We start from the raw sequence: 18,305 nt of genomic DNA, 5'->3' as shown, positions 1-18,305 counted from the left end.
ATGAGGTCTCTCTTCCAGGCATTTAGAGGACCACCTTCTCACTTTGTCCTCGTGTGGCCTTTCCTCTGGGTGCATAGGGACTGAGATCTCTGGTGTCTCCTCTTCACAGACACCATGCAAGTCTTATCAAATCAGGACCCTACCCCTATTTATTGCATCTTAGTTACCTCTCTATATACACAGTCTCCAAATACAGTCACATGAGGGTGGCCAAGTGTAATGGACTGCACTGTGACATGCCCCGCCCCAATTCATGGGGACGCCCTAATCCTCAAGGTGACTTTAACAAACACCAGCTGGTTGTAACTGAAGTAAAGGTTGCAAGAGGTTTGTGACGCCTTGGGCACAGGTGACACAGGGACCACATGCAGGCTGTGGCCTTTAAGAAGAGACAGCAGGAGTTCTGAAATGTATTTGAAAATGAGCAGCTCGTGCCATGCCCACCTGTGGAGGAAGCAGGGAACAGCAGGAGGGAAGGTCAGTGGGGAGAGGGGGCTGGTGGGGGAGAGCTTGGACTTGATCCTAGGGACGAGGTGGCTGGGATGGTGCCGGACACTTACGACTGCACTCATTTGTTGTGTGCAGAGTTCTCAGTGAACACGAGTCCAAGGAAACGGGGATGATTGCTGGGGAGGGGAGGGGCTCGGGAGGACTCCGCAGTCGCAGTCGAGGGGGAGTCTGGAGGCCTTTCCCAGGGACAGGTGGGCAGGACCCATCCACAGCTTCAATGGCACCTGGGAACCTGCTAGAAACCCAGATTCTCTAGCCCCACCCCGGAGCTGCCAAGTCAGACACTCCCAGGATGGGACCCAGCTCCTAAGGGCATCCCTTAGGGAAACTCCTTTACAAGTGGGGGCCAGCTCAAGATGAGCTAAAGTGCTGTCTCCGTGCAGAACCAATCCAAAGGGACAGACCTGGGTTCCACTTCCCACTCCCCCTTCTCCCCACCCTGCCCACTCACCCAGCACCAGCTCCCTCCCCCCCAGCCCCTCCCTCCCGGCAATCATCTCCATTTCCCTGGCCTCCTGTCCTCACTAATCATTTAATCTGGCCTGGCATTTTGGACACAAATTAGAGGACGGGGATTACAGTGAGCCTTTGAGGGAAAATCCAAGAGGACGGAGGCCTGCCGCGGCGGTGAGAGACAATCGTGGAAAAGAAGACATCTGGGCAAGGCCTGAAAGGCAGGGCATGCTTGACCTTGAGCGAATGTCACTGTGGAGAGCCACCGTGACAGTTTTCTAATACATCAAGAATGAATGTAGGACAGAGAGATCTGTTTTTCCACTCATTAGCAAGAGCAGACCCAGCAGGACCATCTTAGGTTTCAGCTGGGAAAACATCTGGGACCTGTTTGAGCCACAGGAGGAGGAGTTGCCGCCAAGGAGGCCTCTGAGCCCATCCTCAATGGAGACTTGCATGGTGACATCACAGCCGCCAGGGCTGCTGTCCAGCCAGACGACATGGCAGGGCCTGGAACACTCGGGGTCTGATCCCTGCCAGGCTCTGGGCAGGTTCCCCCTTACCCCAATGCTGTGGTCTGGATCTTATACAGTCTACAAAGGCCCACATATCAAAGGCTTGGTCACCAGCCTGTGACACTTCTGGTGGGTGGGGCCTAGTAGAAGGAAGTTAAGCCATTGTGGGCATGTCCTTGACAGGGATATTGGGACCCCTTCCCCTTCCTGTCTCTCTCTTTACACCCTGGCTGACAAGTTGATCAGACTCCTCTGACTCTTCTCCACCCACAATGTGCTGTCTTTCCACAAGTCCAAAAGCAATAGGCCAACTGACCATGAACTGAAAGCTCTGAAATTGTGAGCCAGAATAAACCTTTTTTCTTCATAAGTTGATTATCTTGGGTATTTTGTTACTGTAACAGAAAGTTGACTAACACTTTCCACTCAATTCCTTTGAGTGGAAAGGTTGATATGGGCAGAGAAGGTGCCAATTCTGAATTACCGTGTTCTGCTTTAGATACCCAGGAATCAAAGGGATTCTTCTCTCCTTCCCTCTTTCTGGGCATCTTTGCAAAACATTTCAGAATGCCTTACCAAGGCCAGGATTGAAGGCATGTGTTTCATGGGAAAGCCATTTATTCCTTTCCCACTGCCAACGCCTACCTTCCCAACAGCAGCAGCAGGAGCAACAACAACCAATGTGTCTCCATCAGCTCCGAGCTGTGGAGCATTCATATGCATCCCTTTGTCCTGCCTCACCATCTTCCCAAGGCCCGCCTGAAGACAAGGACAGTGAGACTCAGAGAGGACCACTGACCTGCCCACAGCCCTGCTGCTGGTCACACGCGGGACGAGGCTGGAGCCCAGGGATCTCTGACTTCAGAGACTACGATGGTGATCATGACCATCCATTGCCAGGAACAAAGCACACACGTCAAATACCCAACGAGGAATCAGTCTGCACATGGCTCTTGGGGGACAGGTGCTGACCCCTGATTATGTCCAGAGGAACAGAGAACAAGAACCTCACCTGCCTGTGATCTCAATGACTTAAGGCTGAGGCAGAAGGATGGCAAGTTCCAGGCCAGCGTGGGCAACTTAGCGAGACTTTGTTTTAAAATAAAAAATAAAAAAAGGGGGCTGGGGCTGGGGCTCAGAGGTACAGCGCTCGCCTAGCATGTGTGAGGTAATGGGTTTGGTCCTCAGCAACACATAAGAATAAAATAAAGATACTGTGTCCACCTATAACTAAAAAACAAATATTTAAAAAAAATTAAAAAGGACTGGGGATGTAACTCAGCAATAGAGCACCCCTGGGTTCAATCCCCAGGACCACAAAAATAAAACACAGAATCACCCCTTGGTCTCCTCTCCCGGAGCTATCCCCGTCGTACTGCGCCAGATCTGATGACATAGAGAACCAAGACTCTCCTGGAAGGTCGCCCCCTGCCTTGCCCTCACTGCCCACACCATAGGCCACGTGACCCCACACGGAGCTCAGGGAACCACCAGGCTTCTGGCAGCAGGAGCACCCTCACACCGTCACCCACTCCACACCTGTGGGGCACAGGGTCTCCCAGCAGCCTCTGCGGTCACCACCAGCAAGCATGCATCTGTCCTGTGTCCGTACTCTCCTCAGGATGCTCAGAGTGTGCTCTGAGGGCTGCAGGGGTGCTGGGGACAACTTCAGAAAGCCCGGGTCAGGCTCTTCCTTCGTCTCCTCTTTGATGCCACCCTGGACTCCTCTGCCTTCTCTCCTTCCCTCTTTCCTGAGCATGGCTGAAAGCGTTTCTGTAACAGACCTGAAGAACCAGTTTCCCTTGGCTCTTGGACGCCTCCTCGTGAGGCTTTCCCGGGGCCTCGTTTGTCCGATGGTTCCTGACAGGGGACTTTAGAACACCCAACTGAGCCCACTGCAAGAGCCACTGCAAAACAAGCACAGGAATGGGCGCCACGGGAGGGCGCCGGGCTGCGGGCCATCCTAGCATGTGCGCTTCCACCATTCAATGGCAGGAGGAGCACTGCTTGGGAAGCTGGGGTGGGGCAGGCGAAGGAGAAGCGAATTAAGAGAGATTGTCTGCTGTTCAGACATGTGTGACTGAAGTCAGGCCTGGAATTACAGGAATGTCACTCCTCTGGAGGGAAAGCTGGATTGAAGACACAAAGGCATATTCCTGCAGAACCTGTCTTCCTTGCAGCTTCACTAGGCTCAGGGGAGGTCACAGCGGGCTTTCCCTCACGCGAAGACGGAAGGGCCTGGAGAACACAGAAGTGTAGGCCCATGCGGAGGAGAGAAAGAACCTTCCAGAACTTTTCTCTCCTGCTGCTCTCTCCAAATCAATACATAGGAATACGGGGGAGGAAAGGCAGAGATGGCTTCTGGAGATCTGGCCTCATGGACTCCGACACATGACAGGGACTGTCCCCAAGAGCCCCTGAGATCCACACGCCCCATGAACTCAGCTAAGACACCCTGACCTTCACCTGCAGGAAACTGAAACAGGTGTGTTCGTCCTGAACAACCCAGTCTCCTTGGGTCAGCTTCTGTGGCTCTGTGGCCACACTGCCCAGGCTCCATCCACCATGATTAGCAGCTCAGGATGGATGGGACACTGTCTTGAGAAGGACACAAAAACGTGACCTGTGTGGCCAACTGACTCCCTCTAGAGTGTGACCAGTCATCCCGGCTACATGACACCACTGGGGCTCAGGAAGCTCCGCTCCTGACACTGTTACGCATCCCCCAGAATAAGCAGAGAATGAACAGTGAGGTCCATTAAAAAGAATCAACTACCTTCATGGTGCTCAGAGCTTGGAAAGTCACTGCCAATCTCGAAGGGGTCAGCGCGGCCAACATGGCATTGAATCTCGCACTCTTGTTCTTAATAGGTGAGTGGTACTGCCCATCTGGGGCCACGGAACCAAACCTGTGGGAAGGAGTAGAGCAGAATGGACAAGAAAGGTGGGTTAACAAAAGAAGAAGGCTTGGCAGCTCTAGAGGTGCAGTTGGGTGGCTCCCTTATGCCCAGGAAGTGCACCGATTTGCATGAGAACTTCCCTCATGAGAACAAGAGCAGAGTAAGCTTGGGGTGGGGGGACGGGCCTTCTCAGGAGGTTCGTGAAAGGCTGGACTCATAGGACAATCATGCATAATAGCCCCAAAGTGGAAACAACCCAAGTGTCCATCAACTGCTGAAAGGACAAGCAAAATATGATGTAGACATACCACTAAATATTTGGGGTCATAAAAAGAAATTGAGCACTGACACGCGCTACAATTTAGGTGAAGCTTGAAAAAATCCAGACACAAAGACCCCACATTATATGAGTCCATCTGTGTGAATCCCCACCTCTGAGGGACTCCCAGGAGAGTCTGAGAAAGGCTGACCACGGAGACAAGGGCAGGTTTTCAGCCACCACCAACCTGCAGCCCAGCAATGGCCCCTGAGAAAAAGAGGCATGATACCACCATCATTTAACCATACCAGAGACTGCGTGTACAACCTGGCCCACTTTTTTAAGAGATATAATTCACACCCCATAAAATTCATTCCTTTAAAGTGTTCAACAGAGTATTCACAAAGCTGTACAACCAGCACTACTATCCAGTTCCAAAACATTTTATCCCCAGAAAAGAAACATCATACCAATAGCAGTCAGTCTCCAAACTCTCCACCTTTCAGTCCCTGGTATCCCTTAATCGACTTTATATCTCTCTGGAGTTGCTCATTCTCAAGATTTCACATAAACAGACTCATATAACATCCGGTTTCTGTGTCTGGCTTCTTAGCATGTTTCCAAGGTTCATCTATGTTGTAGCATGTATCAGTCCTTCATTGTTTTTTATGGCTGCACAATATTTCATTGTGAGCATTTATCAGATTTGGTTTATCCATTCAGAAATTGATGGATATTTGGGTTATTTCCACTTTGGGGCTATTATGAATAATGATGTTATGAATGTTTGTGTACACATCTATTTTTTTAGTATCATGCTAACAATGTTTTTATACATATGTAAGGATAGAACTGCTGGGTCATCTGATAACTGTGAAACTACTGAGGAGCTGCCAAATGATTTTTCCAAACCTATGACAACACATTACATCACTGCCAGTCAGGCATGATAGTTTTGCTTCCCCGAATCCTCACCAACACTTAGTGTCATCTGTCTCTTTTACCATAGCCATCCTAGTGCTGTGGATGGTATTTCATCATGATTTTGATTCACATTCTTCTGATGACAATGGTGTTGAGCATTTTTCCATTATTAGTACTTTATATGCATTTTTTGGAGAAATGTCTTTTCAGATGTTTGCATGCTTTTTAATTGGGTTATTTGTCATTCTATTATTTAATTATAATAGTTATTTTTATATTCTGTATACTATGTCCTAATGAAATATTTTACAAATATTCTCCCCTATTCTCTAGATTGTTTTCTGCTTTCTTCATAGTGCACTTTGATATACAAGAGTCTTTTTTAAAAAAAAATTAATGAAGTCTAATTTATTTTTTAATTTTTAATAAATTTATTTATTTATTGTTTGGTGAGCTATCCTTCCAGTGTCATTCCCCTGAACCAAGGTCACAAAAATTCACACCTGTGATCTCTTTTAAGAGTTGTGTAGTTTTAACTCTTACATTTAGGTATGTGACCATTTTGAGTCAACTTCTAGATATGGTGTGAGGTAGGGCTTCAACTCATGCATTTGCATCTGATATCCAGTTGTACCAGTACCAGTTGCTGAAGACTTTTCTCTCCTCATTAAATGGTTTTGGCACCCTACGTGAATATTAATTGGCCATAAATGTGAGGACATATTTTAAGACTCTTTCTTCCATTGTTCAAAATACCAGTCTTGATGACAATGGCACTGTACTGTTTTCCCATCATAAGTGAGTCCTCCTATTTTTGACTGGTCAAGATTGTTTTGACTATTCTGGACTTCTTATATTTTCTTACGAATTTTAGAATCAATTTTTCAATTCCTGCAAAACAAATCTGGGATTTTGATAGGGATTGTACTGATTCCATACATCTATTTACTGGCCCACTTTTTATCAAGTGATAAAACAAGATCCCAAATGTGGGTCTCCTCCTCAAAACTCAAACTCTTGCCACACACTGTCCTACAACATTTAGGGGCATTTTAAATACCTATAAAATTATGTTAAATTCAAATATTGCTTATCAAAGAAAGACTATCAATCCTCATATCTTCTACAAATACTGTAGCTCATGATCATTTTTCTTTCTTGTGATGTTAGCCTTTCTGATTCCTAAGGCACTGCCTGGCCTCTGGAGGATGGGCCAAGCCACCAAGATCTCATCAGAGTGGTGGGACACAGGGATCTTCCCTCCTCCCCATCCTCCAACGTGGGGTGGTGCTGACAGGGGCCTGGAGATGTACAGACACCTCCAGGGGATGCTGGTGGTCCTTAGACCTGCTGTCATGGGCACTGGTGGCCCCTGAGAGGAGCTGGGGGTCTTAGGTATCCACCAGTATAACTGCAATAATTCTTTAGTTGTCTCCACTCTATTTCCTCCCAGTTCATGGCAGAGAGCAAACAAAATTTGCTTCTTCTAAGTTTGTTTCCCACACAATTTTCTTAAACTTTTGGCATCTACTACCATATTTATCTGCTGACAAGAACTAGCAGGCAGCAAAAAGGAGTAAAGTGTTCAAGGAAAATCCACAGGCAGCCAGGGAGACAGCTGCTTATCCACACACCGACTGTTGGCTTTGTCAGAGACCCAAATAGGAGGGTGGCTCAGGACTTTCATAGGATAAGGAAAATTCTGCTGAGAAAGTTAAAAGTAATTGGTGCTTCCAGCCTCTGGGGGTGGGGGAAGCATCATTAACCAACCCCTGAACCTTCATCCCTAGAATGCACCTGAGAAAGCAGCCTTCACCTCACTGTTGAATTCACCTTGACCTCACTGTGAGGTACTGGGAAGTGAGCACCTTGAACTCATCCCTCCAGGAAGCAATGGTCTTAACAGCCTCCCAAGCGGAAGGACAGTGCCTGAACGCTCACAACCCACAAAGGATGGGACAGTAACAATCAGTGCGCGAAGGGGGGAATGGAACAATCTAAGTGCCCAACAATAAGGGATTCGATGACAAAACTTACAGACCATTTATTTAACAGACTGCATAGTGTTGTTAAAAATGATAATGCCTAAGTGTGTTTATTGTTACATTAAAATATTTGTAAAATAATGTTAAATGGAAATTATAAGTCTTAAAAAAAGACAGCATCCTCATTTGGTAAAAATTTCATTTGGTAAAATCTGACATATCTCTCTAGATTTGTTGACGTGTTAGAAAGTCCAGAGAGACACATTGGAGTGGGACAATCATTGTATCTGGGCAACGGCAAGTTGGATCATTTTCATTTATTTCTATTTGTTTCTTTGCCTTTTCCAGTGAGTTATCAATAGCTTGTCAGGGAGGCTGGGGGAAGACGGGCCTCGCTTGGGAGAAAAGCAAGCATCTGCAGAGTTGCTGAGAAGAAAACCACTCACTTATCCAGCAGGTTCTCCCTGGGTACCCGGACCTTGTTGAAGATTAAGATCCCGTTATCCACACCGTGCAGACCTGGAGAACAGAAATGAACGCAGCTGCAGGGAATCCAGGCATCAGCCATGTTGGCCCTGCCCTTTCCCAAGCCTTTGCTCTACAACTGTTGATGCTCTGGGTTGGGGCTGAGGGGTGAGGATGTGGTCGGTCTGTCTGTCTCCTGAGCCCACTCAGCCCACTCCCCCATAAGTACAGAGGACAGTGAGTGTGCTCTTCCTTCTGCGCAGCCTGCCAGCTCCGAGGCTTAGGCTGCGGGAAGGTTCCCACCAGAACCTTCCAGAAGTAACAGTGGTTCTCAAAGGGAGAGTTCTAGGCAAGGAAAGGACAGGAAGGCACAATGGCGGGCCAGCTTGCTCTCCCAGGAGAGCAGAACCACAGGGCTCCTGCCTCCAGGGCCTCATCATCAGCGTGCAGGGGGAACTGATGAAAGCAAATGCCACAAGACAAGGAAAATGGCCACAAGGACATGGGAGGGGGGGCAGTGTCCTACAGTCTGCCAGACCTACTTCCTAATGGCACCTGTGGTCAGACGCTAGGGTCTATGTGTTGCTCAAAAAAAAAATCTTAGGGAGATTTAATCCAGAGGCAAAAATGCCTTCTTTCATAAAAGATCTTATTCGAACCTCACCCCTTGACAAGGACACGGTACATTTTGGAGCTTACAAGGAAACCAGGCTGACCTTCCGCAGTTGCCAGTGTTTTCAATGTCTGGAGAGACCTTTTAAGAGCTCGGCCCACTCTCCGTTTTCAGCAACACATGATGCACAAGGTCCTTTCCAGGGGCCAGGGCCAGCCAGGGCCCGGTCACCCAGCAAACCCAACCTAGCAAACCCACCTGCAGCCCAGCCCTGCCTCTGTGGGAATGGTTAGTTTTGCTCCCTTGGAGATGAAACTCTATCCTTCCCCCAGGGATGTCCTTCTCCCTCTTCTCTCCCCACTCTCTTCTCTTGTTTTTTTTTTTCACTCTCATACTCCTTTCTTTTTTAAAATTTTTTAGTTGTAGGTGAACACAATACTTTTACTTTATTAGTTCATTTTTACATGGTGCCGATATTGAACCAGTGCCTCACACATGCTAGGCAAGCACTCTACCACTGAGCCACAACCAAGCCCCTCACACTTCTTTCTTTGGCTTTGGCTGGTCCTTGGCCAAAGATGGCCACGGCCACAGTGTGGTCTCACTGAGTGTTAAGGTTGAACTGTGCTCCCCCATCCATATTATGAAGCCCTAAGCCCTATAAACGTGACCTTAGTGGAGAGAGTTCATACAGAGGCAACCAGGTTAAAAAGAGGTCAACAGGGTGGCCCTAATGTAAACAGTGGTGTCCTTATAAGAAGGGGAAATTCGGAGACAGGCACATGCACAGGGATGTTAGCATGAAGATGATCATTTCCCAGCCAAGGAGAATCCTGGGTCAGACCCTTCCCTCACTGCCCTTGATCTTAGGCCTCTGGTCTCTAGGACCGTGAGATGCTAAATTGCTGGCGCTGAAGCCCCTGCTTAGCCTTAGCAGACTAATGCTCTGTGTCAGTCTCAGACGTCATCAAGGGCCTGTGGGCATGAACACCACAGTGGGCTAAGGGGGACAGAGAGAGAGCACAGAGCCTGCCCTCCGAGTGCCCAAGTCTAAAAGGGACAGAGAAGATGGACAGTGTCCAGTAGCTGCCTTGCTACTAGGAAATTCAAGAAGCTGGGAGGGATGAGGCTGGTTTGGTCTGCCTTCTCTGGGACTCACCTTCCTTGTGCATCATATCAATAGCTGTCACTCCTGGGTACAAGCCTCCATTCTCATCCCGGATGGGAACGATGAAACAGTGGGGCCCTGAGGGAGGCAACAGAGACCCTTAGGAAACTCCCAAAAGATGTGAGTAAAGTTTGACGCACTTCCTGGGATGGAGTGAAATTCTTTTGATCCCAGAATTCCTTCAGTTCTGCACTGTGCACTGCATGCAGAGGGGAATAACATCAGAACATAAGGATAAATCCATCATCATTTCCACTCAGGAGATGATGTTGGTACTGAAGATAGAAACAGCCCTGCAAAGTGGTGTTCCATGTAAAGTACTCACTGGGAAAGAGAGACAGTACAGCAAATCCTCTGGCTCCCATGTCAGTGACAAACCTTGTGAACTTCCGTTGATGATGAGCTGGGCAAAGACGGCTGCGTAGTTCCCACACATGGCGTTCCCGATGTACATCTTCTGGGCGTTTTCACACGGTGCGTGGATTACGAACTCCTGCAGAGAGAGAGAGAGGAAGCCATGGAGTGTTCCCTCACATGGCCCGTTTTAGCTCCTGGGCTCAACACAGAGAACACTATGACAACAGACCCACTCGGACACTTCCACCTGGTGAAGCCAAGGCCATCAGCTGTGCCAGCGCTCAGACTCAGCAAGGTGAGTTTTCAGGGCATGACCCCCCCAGCACAGCAAGTGCCCAGGTTTTATCCTTCACCCTTCCTGATCTCTCTTTCTGATACCATCAAGCCGAGCCTGCCTGGTTTTAAAGTATGGTTTATCCCTCCTCAGTGATCAGCGTCTCTCTCTCTCTAGACTACTTCCTACTGAGGTTTTAACTTTTGAATAAAATAATCCAACACCCCACCTGGGAGGTCCCGATGAAAGAAGGAAACATCCAATGATCGGGGCCCTGGATGGGTTGTTCCAAGCCCCACATCTGCGTGTTTCATCTTGTCCTATCCCTTCTGGGCAAGGCTCTTGGTTCTCTGCCCTCTACTGTTCACAGGCCTGGGCTGTCTCTGCATCCCTGGCATGGGCCTTTGTTTGAACAGCACCCAACCAGCTAACCGGAGGCCAACACTGTGCCTGGGTGCAGACCAGATACACTGGCAACCTTGACCTAGTCCCTCCATTGCTTAGAATAGCAGCCTGAACAATTTTATTTTTATGAAAAAGAAATCATTAAAACCTTTGGATAGATGGGTCCAGAACCTGCTCAGCCATTTTTTTGGCCTATGAATAACATAAGCAACTGTTGCCCAAAAGCTTCTCACACCCAAGACCTTAAAACAGAAGCACCCATCAATGGGTCTCTCTCCACATCATGAGGAAAAGGATCTTAGAACGTGCCATGCAGTTTGCCACCATGACCTGGCCACGATTCCAGCACCAGTGTCACTGGGACGAGGCAGAGAGGAAACGCAGGCATTTTGTTTTCAACTTCTGCACAGAACTCAGTCTTCTGTTTCCAACTCTGGAAGCCTGAACAGGGATCCCCTTGGAAATGCCGCCCTTCGCCCCTGGCCTTCCCCAGCCTTGCTCGCCACATGGGTCACCTTCCAATCTCTCGCCAAGGAGAGGGCCACACTGTCAGCTTTGGGCACAGAGCTCCTGCGATGGGTCAGGGAGCCCAGGGGAAGTGACAGAGGGGGAAACTGCACATATAATTGGAGCTGACAATACTGAAGAGGACTGAACTAAACTGACAAGCTATTGATCACGCAAAGATGATCTCAGATTTCAGATTATTAAGTATATAGACTGCACTTTGCCTCAGGCCAAGAAACACAGTCTTGAGGCCTAAGAAAACACTCTCTGACATCGGTTTGTACGGGGAAACTTCTAACATGTGCAAGAGCTTTTCAGAAACATAAATGGACAAGCTGAGTCTTTTCAAGAAAAGTCTCTGGAGGCTGCCCTTGTCTTATCTGGCCAGCCAGAAGTCCTCACAAAGAAGAGGTGCAAGGCCGGTGCAGTGGGAAGATCGGCAAAGCAACCTGTGTGGTGGGGGTACCTGCCCGTGGGGGAGTAAGGGAAGGAGCAGAGGAAACCCTGGCCTGGCAGAGAAGGTCTGGTGGGACGGGGAAGAGGGCTGGAGGCCACCATCCCCATAAACATCTGGCACACCCCGGGAAGGAGGTTTGTCACTTCTGGCAAGATGCTTGATGTGGAAAATTTACATCAGCCAAAATGCTGGTGTTAAAACTGGGTCTAAATAACACACACCATGTGTGCCGGTTGCTAGTGTAACCATTTGTTGAAGGCCAGCAAAATGGCCAAGCACTAAAAATATAAAAAATAAAAAATAAATAACTGCTTTGGTCAGAGAGCTCATAACCTCATTTATTTTTGCCAGTAAAAATAAAATTCTCTCTTACCTCTTAACTGTCCATACCACTAGCCCATCCACACACACCCCCACAAACTAAATAAATAAATAAACAAACAGAAGAACCAACTCATAGGAGTGAGTCACCAGAATGTGAGAGCTTCCCTGGTCCTGGAGGGAGGGCGGCTCCTGGCGTGGCCTGGCATTTCAGAAGGGAAACGAAGGAGGAACGAGACCCAACGAAGGGCGAAAGCCACCCTCTGCCACACCAGCTGCCAGTGGGGTGCGTCTGAGACGGGCTGTTCTCATCCCATGGAGATGAGCGCACACCAGAATCTCCACGTCATAACTGCGACTCCAAAATTCCCCTGTCACAAAGTGGCAGCTGCTGAAGTCACCAGGTAGCAGGGTCATTTATGCTGCGTTGGGAAAATGGGACCAATGCAGAAAATTTTTTTTTTTGGGGGGGGGAATAATTGTAAAGAGAAACAAATAAATAACAATTGTGGGTGGTTTTCCTCCCCCATTAATGACAGCAAGGTGACCTGGATACTGCTGCTTGGGGAAGGAAGAAATTGGCCAAAACCAAAAAGATGTAGGTCAGTGAGCCGTAACCAGCAGAAGCCACACTGTGAAGCGCAGTCCAGCCAGCATCTGAGACTCTCTTGTTAACTGCATGACCCTAGTCAGTTCCTGAAGCCCCCTGAGCCTCAGTTTCCCCATCTGTGAGACAGGGACAACACTACCTTTCTATATGATTGTAGGACATTCGACACAATGAGACACAGAGTGCTTAGAGTCACCTTAGCACATGCATGCTCCATGGACGGGAGCCTCTGAACGTCATGACTGAGGGACGGTGCTGGACAGAACACAGAGCACCCTGCAGAGGCAGCTGGACACAGCACTGCAAAGCCAGGTGCTCTCTGAATAGCAGCACTCGCTCCTGCTCTTCCCATGACCTTGGACATCACTGGCTACTGCAAAGAATGAACATCAGGGGGAGGGAAAGCAGAGCACCCTCCATACAGCTATCACCTGGATGTCATCCTACATGGTGGCCACTTCCAAGCAGCACTTGTGGGCCAGGCACTGTGGTGCACACCTGTCATCTCAGGGGCTTGGGAGGCTGAGGCAGGAGGATCACAAGTTCATGGCCAGCCTCAGCAACTTAGCAAGGTCCTAAGCAACTTAGTGAGACCCTGTCCCTAAATAAGAAATAAAACAGGCTGTGGATGTTCAATCCCCAGCACCAAACCAAAACAAAAGAGAAGAACCAAGTAGCATTTGTGGTCAAGAAAACTCTGTAGACAAAAGTCCAGGTTCAGAAAGACATGCTTAGGGAAAAAAGGAACAGGCTGAGAGATGGACACCTGTGCCACGCCCACACTGTGCTCACACACAGGCCTACACACGCAGGTTTACAAAGGCTCACTTGTAGAAAGAACTTCAAGATGTAATGCTCCCTTCAAGTAGCCCTTCAGGATACCCAATATCAAATAAGAAACTATAAAAATGGGTGAAATAAGTAAATAGTTGTTTTCTTTATTCAGGGGGAGCAGTTGCTAAAGAGGGGGCCTCTACAAAGTGGGGACTCACACTGCAGGCTGTGACCCAGGATGGAGAGACAGATTGATATAGAGAGTCTTCACCAAAATATTCATTTCACTATTAAGAAGAAAATGGAAAGACAGAATAACAACAAAAAAAAAAAAAACAAGAAAGGGAGAGGAGAAACAAGCAGAAGGGAAAATATCAGAGTTCTTCACGTTCAGTAAAAGTAGAGAAAGACTGTTTTGTGCAGCCTCCTGTGGCCACAGGTGACCGTGAGAACATTGCTTGATACAGTTGGCCCTCCAAATCCTTGGGTTCTACCGACTCTGGCTTGAAAATATTTTTAATTGTGTCTATTCTGAACATCCATGGACATTTTTCTTACTACTGTTCCCTAAGCAATGCATTTTAGCAACTCTGCACAACATTTGCATGGTATTAGGTATCATGAGTACCCTAGGGATGACTCAAACTACACAGGAACATGTGCATGGGTTCTCTGCAATACCATTTCTCTAAGGGACTCGAGCATCCATGGATTTGGGCATCCACGGGGGTTTCTGGACCCCTCACAGGCACTGAGAACTACTGTGCCATCCTGGAGGACTTGACTCCTGGTAAGGAAGCCCGGCACTGAGGATGCTCCAGCATTAGAGAGTAGCAAACACACACGGCTCTGAGCGTCCTCCACCTGAAGCTGCTGGGAAGGGCAGAGCAGCTGTAGGGCTGTCCCTGTGGAGCCGTTCCACCGGGTAGCCGGTGAGTGCGAGCGAGGTGCATGGTGTCGCATGGCATCAGGCTCAGGGAGGCTGAGCTTGTGTCCACCTCCACCTAAACACATAGACGCTTGTTCTGAATCCGAGTTCCTCAGCCACAGAGCAGGGTCCCAAGTGTGACGAGTCTCCATGCCCTTCCCTTAGCTACCTGGCAAGCTCTCTGTGCAAGGTCTGTCTCCTGCAGAGGCCCCCCAACTCCACAGACTCAGTCCTGTGTCCTCAGGCCTGCCCAGTTCACCCATCCGACGACTCTGCAGAACTAGTCTCTTCACACCATAAAGTTGGGCTCAGGAAGAAGGACAGTCTGGTCTGTACAGGTCACCCGCTGCCCTGAACCATGGAACATGGTACAGACTCCTCACCTGAGCCACAAGGTCAAAGGTGGCCTCCGTCTGGATCCCTCTCACGTTGCTCCCGTGGCCCCTCTCGGTCATTGCAAACATCCCGGTGTATTGTTGCTCCTGCAGTTCAGCAGATATGAGAAGGTGACTAGCTGGTCAGATCCTCAGCTGCAGACCTCAGACCATCAGAATGTTGGTGACAAAGGGAGAAGTAATGACAACTAACGTGAACTTACCAAGATGGCAGAATCAGCACAGTATTTAAGATAAGAGTGCAGGGGTGGTAACACAGAGGCAGAGCACTTGCCTAACATGTAAGGCACTGGGTTCAATTCTCAGCATTGCATATAAATAAATAAAATAAAGGTCTATTGACAACTAAAAATTTATTTTTTAAAAAAGAAGATACTCTTGAAATTCCCATTTGGAACAAGAATTTTGCTGACCCAAATGTTCTTTTATTTTCTTTTTCTTAAGACACTCACACATCCCTAATTACTATAGATATTGGAGGCTCTTCATAGAAGAAGCTCCCTGCTCAGGTGCACGCCATACCTTGAGTGGCTGCAGCCATTGAGTGACATGTCTGGGGCTTCCAAGATTCCTCACAGCACCACCAAATAGCCAATAAATGATTCCACACTAGAAACAAGGAAAATGCAAAGCATTGTTAGCAAGGGTAGGCAGTTTAATGACAATCAAACCCACTAGGCAAACTCCATCCCAGGAACCTTGAACTTGACCTAGATCCCACAGGTGAGTAGTCTCCGTGCCCTTCCCCTTCACTGCCTGGCAAGCTCCAGTGGCTCTCTGCCTGTGGGTCCCTCTCTTAGAAAGGCTGCCTGCCGCAGTCTGGCTGGGCACAAAAATCACGAGCCACTCAAGAAGGAACAAACTTTATTTTTTGAAACTGCCGCTAATGCCCCGTATGCGCCCGGGGAAGATTGCCGACCACTCACTCGGTGTTCTCCGGGAACCCCAGAGGAAGTTCCTCCCCCGGAATTCCCTCCTACTGCACTTCCCCAACCAATGGGAACTCTCCAGGAGTCTGTAGCAGGCCCAGGTGAACAGCAGGAGTCCAATATCCATATGAATGCAAATCTTAACATAATCATATCATCTCAATGGCTAGCTGGGTCACCTTTTAACCAAAAATGCCATGCATCATATCACTTGGCTGTGGCTCTTAGAAGCTGCCCCCTAACTCTACAGAGACTCAATTCTCCTTCTCAGGGCAGCCTGGTTCACCCCATCAGAAGGTGGTCACCCTTCTGAAGGTGTTTCCTGTTATGTAGAAAAGTATCTGGAGCAATGACGCCAGATGTTGACCACCATCTGCAGAGGTGAGCCCTGCCACAAGATGTCAGCAAACAGGCTGATGGGAGAGCGAGTCAGAGCAAGTCAACAGCTTGGGACAAGTCAGCCTGGGCTCTGCTCCAGTTTAGTACTCAGTGCTGTGAAATCTAGATGAGTGATGTGGAGCCTGATGTGACAAATGGAGCTCACACATGCAAGCTCCCTGAGGCTCACAACACTGTGACAGACACATCCCCATGCCCACCTCACAGAGGAGGATGCAGAGGGTCAGAGCGGGAAGCTGCAGTTCAAACGGAAGCCGCCTAATGCCTAGTAGGGCTTCATAATGTCGCCATGACCTGGCCTCAGCACTGTCATAAGGAGTGCCTTCAGTGACAGCCAATGCCAGGCACCTGGCCCAGTCTTCATGAGCCCTGGAAAAGTGCCGCTGATGAGGAAGAGGAGGGGGAGAAAAGAGGGGAAAAAGGGAGGGAGGGGGAAGAAGAGGCTTGTGCAGCAGGACCACTTGAAGGGAGCTGGCCGCTGACTGCAAGGACAGAGGACTCAGGGGCACAGACGCTGGCTGGCCCGCGGGTCAGCATTCTGGCCCCTCCTAGCCACATGCCCCAGTGATCCTCTAGGGGGCCCTTCTCCCCTGGAATAAATCCAAATGGTTTGTGGGTGATGCTGACCCCGTCCCCAGCTTTAGGAAGAGTCTGTAGCTCAGGACTGGCTGATGGTGGATCATGCCCCTGGCAATAAGGATGGCCTCAGGGATGGCCCTATGACCTGGATGGGTCCATCCAAGGTTCCCCCGGGGGAAAGGAGCTGTTACCTGGAGGGACAGAGTCCTGGTGCTGCTGGTGGCCAGGTTGCCGTGAGCTGGCCAACACACAGGGGATGAGGAGAGGGAGGAGGTGGCCCAGAGGTCCCGCGCACCCCGCCTGAAGCCAGCTGCCCCCAGGGCCCAGCAAGGCCCTCTTTGTTCAGGCAAGTCTAGAGTGGGCATTAGTCTGGGATCCTTGGCACCTGGATGAGCTGCCTGCAGCCCACACACATGGGCAGCCTGGATGAACACCATCAGCTCTATGACAGTGACACTAATCTCAGCTCTATGGGATGTGACTTCATCAACTCTAAGCCAACACCAGCTAAAACACTCTTGACACTGGGACAGCAAACTTCACAAATCCCATTCGATGTAGAAAGTGCCCTTCATCTGGAGAACCCCAGTGTCCTGGGAAGAGGCTTACTGCCCTGGCCGCTCAACGCACTTCCCTACAGGATCACAGAGGGCACTCGGCATGACCCTGCTGTTGCCAGCTTAGGGAAATGACATCAAGGGTTGCATGTATTTTTCCCTAAGCCATCTTAGAAGTAAAGTTTTACAAAATATATTTTACTCAAACAACAAGAAGTTTAATCTTCCACCCCTAAATCTGGATGGTAGCTGACCCAGTTTTCACAGTGTTATTCCTCTTCTAGGTTTAATCCTTCCTCGTCTTGAGGAAGGAGAATCACAGTGTTGCCACTGCATGTTGAAAGCTTCCATTCTCTAGCTATAGGAGGAGCCCCGGCTGTCAGTTTTCAGAGAACAACACCAGTAAACAGAGGAGGCATCTGAGAGACCCCATCCACACTATGGATCCGAGTGTGGGGTTCTCCTTCACAAAAGGTACATTCTGTGAATGGCGGGCAACCAGACCAAGCTTGGATCCCCTGGTGGGGTCTAAAAGGTGATTCCTGCCTCCCAGCCTCCCGCAGGAGCTGTGGGGGAGGGGAGAGGCATGGCCAGCCAGCTGAGCCAGTAGGAAGGTGGCAGGGGGTCCCTAGGGAGAGAACCAGAGGGATCAGGACAGACACAGGTGACAAAGCTGAGGGCAATGTTTGGTGGGAATAGGAAAGACAGGACTCTGGGAGATCCCTGGTCTTTAGCCAGAGTCACCAGGGGGTGGAGGCCCACCAACTGCAGTGGGCGGCTTAGAGGAGGAGCCTGGAGGAGCTGGGAGGAGATTTTGAGGCCGGCATCCATCCAAAGTGCCCCTAAGTGGAAGTGTGTCCGGGCTGCCATCACCGCCTGGTGTCCTGCCCCAGCAGACCTCAAGGGACAGGATGCTGAGAGGTGCATCTCCTCTGAGAGAGACTGGGGCAAGCAGTAGCAAGGAGATTAAGAGGTGCCTAACAAAGGCCCTAGTCCCCACATGTGCCCAGAGGGCCTGTTC

The 18,305-nt window shown here is 49.3% G+C and overlaps 1 protein-coding gene across 1 annotated transcript in view; it reads right to left on the bottom strand.

The window, feature by feature from the left end:
* The window catches only part of LOC144372381 (acyl-coenzyme A oxidase-like protein), a 143,534-nt gene that overhangs the window by 104,438 nt on the left and 20,791 nt on the right, over positions 1-18,305 (bottom strand). Inside the window, exons 3-8 of the mRNA XM_078035782.1 lie at positions 15,343-15,429; positions 14,809-14,907; positions 10,171-10,285; positions 9,784-9,870; positions 7,993-8,065; positions 4,255-4,387 (exon numbers count right to left, since the gene is read on the bottom strand). Of these exons, the coding sequence (XP_077891908.1) occupies positions 4,255-4,387; positions 7,993-8,065; positions 9,784-9,870; positions 10,171-10,285; positions 14,809-14,907; positions 15,343-15,429 (594 nt within the window). The remainder of the gene's footprint in view (positions 1-4,254; positions 4,388-7,992; positions 8,066-9,783; positions 9,871-10,170; positions 10,286-14,808; positions 14,908-15,342; positions 15,430-18,305) is intronic.

Source organism: Ictidomys tridecemlineatus, assembly GCF_052094955.1.
Source record: "Ictidomys tridecemlineatus isolate mIctTri1 chromosome 12 unlocalized genomic scaffold, mIctTri1.hap1 SUPER_12_unloc_9, whole genome shotgun sequence".
Classification (NCBI taxonomy): domain Eukaryota; kingdom Metazoa; phylum Chordata; class Mammalia; order Rodentia; family Sciuridae; genus Ictidomys; species Ictidomys tridecemlineatus.
Note: the sequence above shows the minus strand (reverse complement) of the source record. Positions and strands in the feature narration are given on the sequence as shown.